General features: G+C 51.9%; 1 protein-coding gene across 4 annotated transcripts in view; it reads right to left on the minus strand.

Moving 5' to 3' along the window:
- Nucleotides 1-2,707: 2,707 nt before the first annotated feature.
- SCNN1A (sodium channel epithelial 1 subunit alpha) overlaps nt 2,708-12,070 on the minus strand; it is a 33,972-nt gene continuing 24,609 nt past the window's right edge. For 3 of the 4 annotated variants that reach the window (XM_007967331.3, XM_007967332.3, XM_073020417.1), the window contains exons 5-13: nt 11,663-11,766; nt 11,158-11,321; nt 10,637-10,735; nt 10,328-10,445; nt 5,440-5,518; nt 5,273-5,330; nt 5,065-5,120; nt 4,842-4,917; nt 2,709-4,378 (exon numbers count right to left, since the gene is read on the minus strand). In XM_007967331.3, coding sequence (XP_007965522.3) covers nt 3,998-4,378; nt 4,842-4,917; nt 5,065-5,120; nt 5,273-5,330; nt 5,440-5,518; nt 10,328-10,445; nt 10,637-10,735; nt 11,158-11,321; nt 11,663-11,766 — 1,135 coding nt within the window. In that variant the 3' untranslated portion in view covers nt 2,709-3,997. Of the gene's footprint in view, nt 4,379-4,841; nt 4,918-5,064; nt 5,121-5,272; nt 5,331-5,439; nt 5,519-10,327; nt 10,446-10,636; nt 10,736-11,157; nt 11,322-11,662; nt 11,767-12,070 lie in introns of all 4 variants that reach the window. The other variant, XM_073020418.1, reaches the window with a different exon arrangement.

Consider the following 12,070-nt stretch of genomic DNA (forward strand, 5'->3'; position numbering starts at 1 on the left):
AGGCAGGAGAATTCCTTGAACCCGGGAGGCAGCGGTTGCAGCGAGCCAAGATCCTGCCACTTTACTCCAGCCTGGCCGACAGAGCGAGACTCTGTATCAAAAAAAGAAACCAACTTCAACGTCCTATTTTTTTTTTTTTTTTTTTTTTTGAGATAGAGTTTCACTCTTGTTGCCCAGGCTGAAGTGCAGTGGCACAATCTCGGCTCACTGCAAGCTGCGCCTTCCAGGTTCATGCCATTCTCCTGCCTCAGCCTTCCAAGTAGCTGGGACTATAGGCACCCACCACCACGCCTGGCTAATTTTTTTTTTTTTTTTTTTTTTTTGATACAGAGTCTCACTCTGTCATCCAGGCTGGAGTGCAGTGGCACAATCTAGGCTCACTGCCAGCTCCACCTCCTGGGTTCACGCCATTCTCCTGCCTCAGCCTCCCGAGTAGCTGGGACTACAGGCACCTGCCACCTCCCCTGGCTAATTTTTTGTATTTTTAGTAGAGACGGGGTTTCACCGTGTTAGCCAGGATGGTCTTGATCTCCTGACCTCGTGATCTGCCCACCTCGACCTCCCAAAGTGCTGGGATTATGGGCTTGAGTCACCGTGCCCAGCCTGGCTAAGTTTTTTTTGTATTTTTAGTAGAGATGGGGTTTCACCATGTTAGCCAGGATGGTCTCGATCTCCTGACCTTGTGATCCACCTGCCTCCACCTCTCAAAGTGCTGGGATTACAGGTGTGAGCCACTGCACCCGGCCTTTTTTTTCTGATAGAGTTTCGCTCTTGTTGCCCAGGCCGAAGTGCAGTGGCACAATCTCGGCTCACTACAACCTCCACCTCCCAGGTTCAAGCAATTCTCCTGCCTCAGCCTTCCAAGTAGCTGGGATTATAGGCATGTGCCATCATGCCAGGCTAATTTTTTGTATTTAGGAGAGACTGGGTTTCTCCATGTTAGATAGGCTAGTCTTGAACTCCTGACTTCAGGTAACACCCACCTCAACCTCCCAAAGTGCTGGGATTACAGGCGTGAGCCTCCGCGCCCGGCCTCAATGTCCTATTCTTAATGTTAAAAGGTATTTCTAATAGTCTGTGCAAAGTGCCAAAGCTGTGACACATAGCCTGCCACAAAAGGAGAATATTGTTCAATATTTAGGATAAATGCTCATTTACTCAATAACTTTACAACTTTGACATATGTCGTATTAAATTTTTCAATAAAATTTTGTTTAGAAAAAAAGAAAAGATGGTGAGAAGTGGGTGGATCTAGGAATATGAAAAGCCAACACGTTTTGTGGAGGAGGTGAGAATGAGACCATCATCCCTCCAGGGATAGAAAAAAATCATGGTCAGAGGAGATGGAGAAACAGGAAAGGGGCAGACTGGGGATGGCAGAATTGGCTGTTTGGGTTTGTAGAGCAAAGGATGAAGAAAACAGCTACAGAGAGCAGTGACCTTCCTCCCCCATGTCACACACATAGGTGCGTGCACGTGCACACACACACACACACACACACACACACACAGGCACATGCTTAACCCAAAGGGTCACCGAACTCCAAGTCCAGGTGACGTGGGTTCTAGCCCCAGACCTGCCATTCAGACTCCACGTGTCACAGGGTGGCAGGGTGAGTCATAGAAAGGGAGCTGGGTTCATGGCTAGTTCTGTAAGAATTATGAAGTTCAGCAAGTCACTTCAACTACTAAGCCTGATAAGGAAAATGAGTCAACTTGAACCCTTTTATTGCTAACAGCTTGATTCCAACTCCTAGCCCCAGGGTCCAGGAGTAACCCATAGACAAGCGAATGGAGATAAGGAGACAGCTCCGGGGGGGAAAAAGCAAGAGGCAAGAGAAGCAGGAGTCTGGGGGAGCTGACTGCAGTCATCCGTAATACATCTGGCTGTGTCCAGCAGGTCCTCCCGCCCCAGCCAGAGGAGAGGGCGCTGGGGCCCAGGCGGGCCGAGGCTGAAGCTGAGCGGGCAGACAAGGGCAGTCTGCACCTGAGGGCTCTGACGGAGGAGAACGCTGAAGCAACACCATTTCCCCTTCATCAGCTCAAGTCTAAGAAAGGGAAGTCAGCAGTCGCCACACCGTATTAGGTCATGACCCTGTCTATCTTCCTATCCCCGTCACCAGCTCCTTCTCCTCCTTCCCCAAGGTCTTCCCCCTTTGGCTCCTCAGAACAGGAAGGCTGCAATTAAGATGAATAAGACTAAGGTGGCAGGGACAGAATCCCCCAAGATGGTGAGAAAGGGGTCACTTCCGGATTCCAGGTCTTATGCTGGCGTGGGGGAGAAGCCAGGGTCAGAGAGCTGGAATTCCACTCGCACATCCTTCAGCCTCTCCCTGGAGCTCAGTCTCTGCTCTACTAAAGCTGGGAGGATTCCTTGTGCCCCTCTCTGCAATCATGTACCAATAAGACCACATAAGGCTTTGCATTTCCGGGAGAAACTGGCCTGAGCCTCATGATCCTCCACCACCACCAGGCGGCTGATGGGAGGCAGGCAGATGACGGTTCATCGCCTCCAGGTGGTAAGTGGGACTCAGAAAATGTAGTGGCGGAGGTGGGGAGGTTAGTGATGATGGTGACTAAAGGAGAGAAGGAAAAGGAGGTTCAGACACTGGAGAGGGTAAGTCTCCCCAAACACTGCGAGGTAGGTCCCCTGAAGGGACGGCACCATGTCTTCCCCCTTCCACCCTAACATGGAAGATGCTCATGGGCACACAGCAGACACTCAGCAATGCCCATGGGCACACAGCAGACACTCAGCAATGCCCGTGGACACACAGCAAACGCTCAGCAATGCCCATGGAGGAATTCACCAGACCGTTTGTCCCTCTTAAGACCCTGTGAAGAACGATCACTTCCGTGGGAGTGTGTACCCTCCCCCAGCCCCATGACCACCCAGAAGCTTGGGTGGTGACTCGTATCCACTCCCTACCCCCTTCAAGATGCCCCATCCAGCTCTCCAGACACTCCTTTATGCAACAAACATTTATTGAGCATCTGCCTACTTGCTTCAAGCAGGATGATGGGCTAGAAGACACGGAGCATACATAAACGGGCAAGACTCAGTCCCTGGCCACAAGGCCCTCACAGTCCAGTTGGGGAGGCAGACACAAACGTACAAGAAAGTATGGTGCAACAGCAACACTCCAGCAGATGTTATAGTGTGCTACGGGAGCCCAGGAGAAAGGGGAGTGATCAATTTTTGGGATGACAAGATGTGGCAGAAGCCTTCACAAAAGTAATGGTGTCTGAGCAGGGTTCTGAGGGATGCATAGGAGTTCTCCGGCAGATGGCTGGGGAAACTTTCAGGCTGAGGAAATATCTTGAGCAGACATGTAGAGGGACGAAAGACACAGGACAGAAGCGCTGGAGCATGGCTCTGTGAGGGCACGGGTATGAGCCTAGAGGAGCCCTGGAGCTGCCTTTACTTACACGGGTCTGCTCCGGCCCTGGCTCTCGGGAGTCAGGGAAGGGGAATTGCCTAAGTAATAAAGGGGGCTTTTGGGTGGGGTTTCCCACCCAAGTTCAAGATGAGGAGCAGACATCTGTGTTACTGGAGAGCAGTGTGGCCAGGTCAGTCAGGGGCTGGCTTCAGCTGTCGCCAGGCAGGAAACCCGTGCATGCCTGTGTGTACCCTTGGTTGTGTTTTGTCCTGGTCATCAGCCATTTCTTAGGAAAGTTCCTTGTCAAAGCTCCAAGTGTGGCTTGGCTGATCCAAGGAAAAAGGAGACTTAGCTGCAGTTGGGTGGGGAAACCAGAGTGTTCAGAGGCAGTACCAAGGGGTACAGAGCTGGAGCCAAGGCACTTCTGGGCAGCTTCATTGGCCACTGTTCTTGGAACAACTTCCTGAGCCCCTTACCCATCTCGCTTCCCCTCCACACATCAAAGGCAGTTTGGGCGGCTCTGAGAGGAAGCCCTGCACATCCTTCAATCTTGCCAAGGGCAGCACCCTCCCACCAGGGGAGCATCTGCCTTGGTGCGAGGAACCTCTCCTTCTCTCTCAGGGCCCCCCCAGAGGATAGGCAGAGGAGCTGGCCCTTGCGGAGCCCCCTGGAGATGGGCAGGGGCCCAGGGTGGCATAGGCAGGGGGAGGGGCTGTCAAGGCTGGGGAGGGAGCAGGGCCTAGCTGGGACAAGTTCAGAGATGTGGGGTGGGGGCAGAAGTGGGAAGGCGGGGAGGATGCCTGGGTGGAGGCTACCTCCTGAGCACCCCTGTCCCCTCGGCCTGGAGACCAGTATCGGCTTCGGAACCTTCGGAGCAGCATGAGGAATGTGATGACCAGCAGGTCAAAGATGAGCTCGGCCATCTCCACCACAGACAGCACTGAGGAGCCGAACCACAGGCTCCACTGGCTGCCCAGGTTGGACAGGAGGGTGACCATCTGTGAGAGAAGAGGTACACTGATGATGGGACAGAGGGTTCTGGATGGACTCTGGCAGAGGAGCCCCCATTCCTCCTCACCAAGCTGTCGCCCTTCATCCCCGAGGACCCCTGAGTCCTGTCAGCCTCTCAGCAGCCCCCTGGGCTCCTTGTCTCTGCTCCTGGGCAGCGTCACCCAGAGAAAACTGGTAACTGGCCCACAGTCAGGGGCAGCTGAAATGCGGGCATGGCTCGAGTGCCTTCACCCCAGCATCTAGCATGCCTGTCCCTCCCACCACCCCCAGAGACCTTATGCCCCAGCCGAGCTCCTCCTTCCAACCCGCCTGACCTCTCCCTTGACCCTCTTCTTTGGTCCCCTGCCTTTGAGACCCAGAGCCTTCTGGCCCACAACCTTTTGGTTTTCCCTGACAGCTGCCCTGCTAAGACCCTCAGAGCATCACAAGCTCCATCCAGGCACAACCTACCGTGACAGAGGGAGACTCCGAATTGGTTTTGTAGTTCAGCTCCTTGAAGAAGATGTTGACTTTGGCCACTCCATTTCTTAGGTGTGGGGCAGAGGGTGGGAAGAAATGGTAGAGGATGAACTCCCTGGACCTTCCTCTCATCAACCATATCGATCCCTCTTCCTAGGTCTATTTTCCCTCCCAAAGATTCCTTTCTTGTGGCTGGGACCAGGGCGGGACTCACCTCTTGTCGTTGATGGTGTAGTTGTTCTGTCGCGATAGCATCTCGAAGACCCATTCCTAGGAAAGAATGGGGCTGTCATCAAGGTCCATACGCTTCAGGCTTATAGGGATAGGTTGTGTCAAACACACTCATACACATAATACCCAGAGAAGGCCACAGCATTACACGGGCATGCACATCCCCCACCCGTCCCTTCCCCACACTCTACCTGGGATGTCACCGAGGGCCATCGTGAGTAACCGGCCGAGAGCTGGTAGCTGGTCACACTGGGGATGGAGAAAGGTGTTCAGTGTTGGGGCAGAGCTCTCCCACTCGAAGGCTTGGCTGGGTAACCTGTATTCTACCCAACCTGCACCCGGGGAAGGGGACACTAACCGGCATGGCTTCCGGCACTTGGTGAAACAGCCCAGGTGGTCTGAGGAGAAGTCAGCCTGGAGCTTATAGTAGCAGTAGCCTGTGGGTACAGAGAGATGCCTGTTCTCCTAGGGCACCTCAACTTTCTCTACCCCACACGCAAGAGGTCTCCCAAGATCCCTGGGTACCCACTTTACGAGAGCATTATTTAGCATTATAATGATGTCCTATGAGCGGCAGTACCAAGAAGTACCAAATGTTTAAGAAATTTAGCTAGGCCGGGGAGAGTGGCTCAGCTGTTTGGGAGGCTGAGGTGGGAGGGTCGTTTGAGGCCAGGAGTTCAAGGTTGCAAGTGAGCTATGAGTGTGCCTTTGTACTCCAACCCTGGCAACAGAGTGAGACCTTGTCTCTAAAAAAAAAATTTAAAAATAAATTAATTTTTTCTTTTTTTTAGACGGAGTCTCGCTCTGTTGCCCAGGCTAGAGTACAGTGGCATGATCGCGGCTCTGCAAGTTCCGCCTCCCGGGTTCACGCCATTCTCCTGCCTCAGCCTCCCAAGTAGCTGGGACTACAGGCGCCCGCCACTATGCCCAGCTAATTTTTTGTATTTTTAGTAGAGACGGGGTTTCTCTGTGTTAGCCAGGATGGTCTCGATCTCCTGACCTCGTGATCCGCCCGCCTTGGCCTCCCAAAGTGCTGGTATTACGGGCGCGAGCCACCGCACCCGGCCTAAAAAATAAATTAATGAAGAAAGAAAATAAGCTAAGTCAGGGGAAAAACAAAACAAAACAGGATACACCAGTGTAAGGAAATACACACTATGGACAAAAACTTAAACGCCATAAAGAAAAATGGGAACAATAATTGTATAAGAATAAGGGAACTATGCCACAATAAGATAACACTTCATGCCCATTAAGATGTCTATTATTTAAAAAAAGACAATATGCCAGGCGCGGTGGCTCATGCCTGTAATACCAACACTATGGGAGGCTGAGGCAGGTGGATCACCTGAGGTCAGGAATTCGAGACCAGCCTGGCCAACATGGTGAAATCCAGTCTCTACTGAAAATACAAAAATTAGCCAGGTGTGGTGGTGCACACCTGTAATCCCAGCTACTTGGGAGGCTGAGGCAGGAGAATTGCTTGAACCCAGGAGGTGGAGGTTTTAGTGAGCCAAGATCGTGCCACTGCACTCCAGCCTGGGCAACAGAGTGAGAGTCTTCTCAAAAATTAAATTTAATTTAATTTAAATTTAAAAAGACAATAACAAGAACTGGCAGGATGTATAGAAACTGAAAACCTCATATACTGCTGCTAGGGATGTACAATGGTGATATCACTTTGGAAAACAGCCTGGCAGCTCCTCAAAAAAGGTTAAACGTAGATTACCATATGACCCAGCAATTCCACTCCTAGGTATATATGCAAGAAAATGGAAAACATGGCCGGGCGTGGTGGCTCAAGCCTGTAATCCCAGCACTTTGGGAGGCCGAGACGGGCGGATCACGAGGTCAGGAGATCGAGACCATCCTGGCTAACACAGTGAAACCCCGTCTCTACTAAAAAAAATACAAAAAAAAAAACTAGCTGGGCGAGGTGGCGGGCGTCTGTAGTCCCAGCTACTCGGGAGCCTGAGGCAGGAGAATGGTGTGAACCCGGGAGGCGGAGCTTGCAGTGAGCTGAGATCCGGCCACTGCACTCCAGCCTGGGTGACAGAGCGAGACTCCATCTCAAAAAAAAAAAAAAAGAAAATGGAAAACATGTGTCCACACAAAAACTTGTACACAAATGCTCACAGCAGCATTACTCACAGTAACCAAAAAGTGGCAACACCACAAATGTCCACTAACTGATAAATGGGTAAACAAAGTGTGGTCTATCCATACAAGGGAGTGTTGTTATTCAGCCATATAAAGGAATGAGGCACTGCTATTGCTACAATATGGATGAAACTTGAAAATACTATGCTAAGTGAAATAAGGCAGACACGAAGGTCACACACTCTAAGATTCCGTCTGTATGAAAGATTCAGAATGGCCGGGCATGGTGGCTCACACCTGTAATTCCAGCACTTTGGGAGGCCGAGGCAGGTGGATCACCTGAGGTCAGGAGTTCAAGACCAGCCTGACCAATATGGTGAAACCCCCTCTCTACTAAAAAATATAAAAATTAGCCAGGCATGGTGGCAAGCGCCTGTAGTCCCAGGTACTTGGGAGGCTGAGACAGGAGAATTGCTTGAACCTGAGAGGTGGAGGTTGCAGTGAGCTGAGACTGCGCCACTGCACTCCAGTCTGGGCGACAGAGGGAGATTCTGTCTCTGGGAAGAAAAAAAAAAAAAAAAATTCAGAATAGGCAAATCCATAGAGAAAGAAAGAATCGTGGTTGCCCAAGGGCTGGCAGTGGTGGAAGAGGGGAGGGAAGCTTGGGATTTGCTAATGAGTACAAGGTTTATCTATTTATTTTTTTGAGACAGGGTCTCACTCCATCGCCCAGGCTGGAGTGCAGTGGCCTGATCATGGCTCACTGCAGCCTCGACCTCCTGGGCTCAGGTGATTCTCCCACCTCAGCCTCCCAAGTGGCTGGGACTATAGGTGTGCACCACCATACCCAGCTAATTTTTGTAAAGACAGGGTTTCACCCTGTTGCCCAGGTTGGTGTCGAACTCCTGGGCTCAAGTGATCTGCCCACCTTGGCCTCTCAAAATGCTGGGATTACAGGCGTGAACCACCATGCCCGGCCTGCGTGAGTACAAGGTTTCTTTGGGGAACACTAAAAATATCCCAGAATTGAGGGTGGTGATGATTGCACAATTCTGGGACTATACTGAAAACCCAAAACTAAAAACTAAAATTTGACTAAAATGAAGCTGTACACTTTAAATGAGTGAATCCCATGGGATACAAATTATCTCAATAAAGCTATTACCAAAAAAAAAAAAAAAAAAAAAGAAGAATGGAACTGTAGATTCCCCTCCTCCCCTATTTCCCAAATTCTAAGTAAGGTTATTTTGTCATTATTGCTACTTTTAGTTCCTCAGTCCGAAGTCCTTCTTCATTTCTGACCCAAATCCCTACCAGGGTTGGAGATCTTTAGGAAGAAGGGGAAGCAGCTGGTCCTCTTCTCCGGGGAAGTAAGCCCTAGGAAATGCAGCAGACTGTGTTTTTAGCCTTACTTCCTCTCTCATCCTCATAACTCCTCAGCAATCAATATTGTCATTTTCACTCACAGATGTGCAAACCCACGACGTAGAAATAATTATTTGAGGGAAGGGAGAAATCACGGGTGGCATCCCCTCTGTCCCGGTCCTGTATACCCTGGGACATGTCACATCCTCCCCCTGGACCTCAATTTGCTCATCTGAGAAAGGAGGTGAGGCCAGATGGCCTTTGGGTTTCCCCCAGTTCTGATGTGCTACACTCCTCTAAGGTCAGGGAGACAGGAACCAGGAGGCCACGACTGGAAAGTCCAGGCAGAAGAGAACTGCGGAGCCAGCCCAGGGAAGGACAGAAGTGGAAAAGTCACCACAGACAGGAACAAGGTAGGGATGGACGCTGAGCTCTGGGGTGAGACAATCCGCTGCCTTTGAGGCCTCCGTGTCTCCAGTGTCCGCTACCATGTCACCTCCCGTGATGGCCCTCGGCCCACCCTGTGGGAAGCTGGGCCCAGGGGAGAGCCCTGGGAGGAGGAACTGCAGGGGGAACAGGCCAGTTGTGCCGGGGAAGAGCATGCACTCCAGGAATGCAAACCCTTGCAGCTTCCATATTTTATTTTTGTGATTTTCTTTCTCTCTCAGCTTCCTGGCACACAACTTCCCCGCCCAACAACTCAGCTGTAGTCAAAAGGAAAGAGATTTGTCTACTCCTATACCAGGATAAGGAGGAGATTCCAAGGTGCTTCAAACTTTATTGATTGTGCCCTTGTTCAGGTAAAAAAAAAAAAAAATCTTAAATAAGCAGGTCCAATATACATATTTGATTTATAAATTACATACCTCTATTATTGAATGGATACAGTACGTCCATTCTAAAGCACATAAGATGGAAAATGTGAAGGAATGAGACAGACCCATGTAACTTCTAATATTTTCTTCCTGCGCCCCAGGGAAGTGTTGTGTACCCCACCCAGCCCCTCCGGAGCCTGCCCAGCTAAGCACCCTGGGCACTGAGCAGGGAAGCTGCGGGCAGAGCGTGCACCGAAACCTCAGCAGCCAGTGAGGAATGGCTGGAGGTTTTCTCGCACCCTGGGCACTGAGCAGGGAAGCTGTGGGCAGAGCGTGCACGGAAACCTCAGCAGCCAGTGAGGAACGGCTGGACGTTTTCTCGGGTGCTCTTCTTCCTTCTGCTGCAGGTTGTTTTAAATGGGACAGTTCCTTGACAAACACACAAAGGCCAAAACAGAGAGACTGCAATACTGAGAGGGAGGAAAGAAACAGAAGAGAGAGGGAGGCCGAGGCGGGCGGATAATGAGGTCAGGAGATCGAGACCATCCTGGCTAACACAGTAAAACCCAGTCTCTACTAAAAATACAAAAAAATTAGCTTGGCATGGTGGCGGGCGCCTGTAGTCCCAGCTACTTGGGAGGCTGAGGCAGGAGAATGGCGTGAACTTGGGAGGCGGAGCTTGCAGTGAGCTGAGATTGCACCACTGCACTCCAGCCTGGGTAACAGAGCGAGACTCCGTCTCAAAAAAAAAAAAAAAAAAAAAAGAGAGGAGAGACTGAGGGTGAGGGAAACTGACAGAGGCAGAGACTAAAGGCTGAAAAACAAGAGCAAGGGAGGATTCATCCCAGCAGGTGGGATGTCATCCCAGCCAGAAGTCATCCCCACAAACAGGGGACTGACAGGAAGAAGCGCCTCAGTGAGTACTGGGGTCAGTAGGGCAGGGCGGGGGACTCCCTGGAGTCTCACCCCAGGAACTGTGCTTCCTGTAGTCACAGTACTCCATGTTCTGCGGCCGCGGATAGAAGATGTAGGCACAGCCACACTCCTTGATCATGTTCTCCTGGAAGCAGGAGTGAATACACACCTGGAAGGGAGGAGGGTGGAGAGGAGAGGGGGTTCAGGACTGAACTCAGCAGTTCTCTGCACAGAGCCTCCATCCTCTTTCCACCACCCCCCAGTTTCCCTCTCTCTCACACACACACAATCCCTCCAGCTTTGCAGGACCAGCCAGGGCAGGCCTGGGAGTGGCTGCCACAGAATCAGGTTGGGCCTCACCTGCTGCGTGTACTTTGAAGGGTAAAGGTTCTTGACAGGGACATCACTGCCATTCTTGGTGCAGTCGCCATAGTCGCCCCCAAGTCTGTCCAGGGCTTCCTATGAACCCACATACACCAAGAGATCAGAGGACAGAGCAAGTGCCTCCGGGTTCTCTCCCTTCCCTCAGTTCCAGGTTGTATCTCACACCGGCCAGCCCCTCCTACCAGCCTCACCCTCTCAATACATGCCTCCAGCCACCTCATGCCCACCCACTGCTCATTTCAAGGCCACTGGGCCCAGAGCATTCCCAGAAATCGTAAGCATACCCTGAATGCCTTCTCAGCACTTGTCCCCCAGGGTCCACCCTGCAGGGCCTTACTTCCCAGTGCCAGCCCCTCTGCCCCTCGTTCCTGCTCCTGAAGACCTCCACATGCTCAAGGCCCACCCCACACGCTCTCCCTCCGCAGCCTCCCATGCCGCCCCCCTGCCCCTCTGCAATCTGAGGCTCTCCTTCCAGGCCTCCCAGTCAGCATCCTTGCCTTCCTCATGCTGATGGAGATCTCCACGCCAGGCCGCAAGTTAAAGCCACCATCATCCATAAAGGCAGGTTCATCCTGCCCGTGCACCATTGCCCGGGCCCCAGTCACTGTGGACAGCAGGGGAATGAAGTCATTCTGCTCTGTGCGCAGCATCAGGGACAGACCTAGGGGTGCAGAGAGAGCAGAGTTGGCAGAGGCGGGAATCCTGGAGAAGAGTTAGAAGATGGAAATCCACTCTCCCTTCCTTGCTCAGTCTCCAACACTGCGAGAGGAGCAAGTTCAGGAAGACCCACAAAGGGACCTGGCAACTCATGGGCTGGAATCTGGAGGCAGGAGGAAGACCTGGGACAGGATTCCTCTCATGCCTGGAACGGACTATGTGGCACCTGTTGGGGAGAGAGAGCACAGGGGACCCCTCCCAGCAGTTCTAGGAGGTGAGCTCAAGGTAAGTACACGGGAGTGGCTGAGGCAGAGGGCGCCATGGAGCAAGCGGGGAGTTGCTCACCGTTGTTGACTCCAGGCATGGAAGACATCCAGAGGTTAGAGTTGTTCTTGTCATTGAAAGTGTAGCAGTTTCCATACATGGGGTGGTGGAAGTGAGAGTAATTCCTTATCAGGAAAGAGAGAGTAGGGTCAGAGAGGAAAGCGTAAGTGGTCCAGGGAGCAGGGAGAATTCTCCACTCCCTTAAACTCCTACAGGACTTGGGCTTTCAGAGTCATTTGTTTCCTGATCACCTACCATGTGCTGCCACAATGCTGAGCGCTTTACTCACACTCCCTCAGTCACTCCAACCAACAGCCTGTGAGAGTCTCATCCTCATATCACAGAGGAGGAAGCTAAGGCTCAGAGAGCTCAAACAGCCGGTCCAAGGTCCCATAGCGATGATGAGCCTGGGGGTTCACACCTAGGTCA

The sequence above is a fragment of the Chlorocebus sabaeus genome, chromosome 11, assembly GCF_047675955.1.
Source record: "Chlorocebus sabaeus isolate Y175 chromosome 11, mChlSab1.0.hap1, whole genome shotgun sequence".
Taxonomy (NCBI): Eukaryota; Metazoa; Chordata; class Mammalia; order Primates; family Cercopithecidae; genus Chlorocebus; species Chlorocebus sabaeus.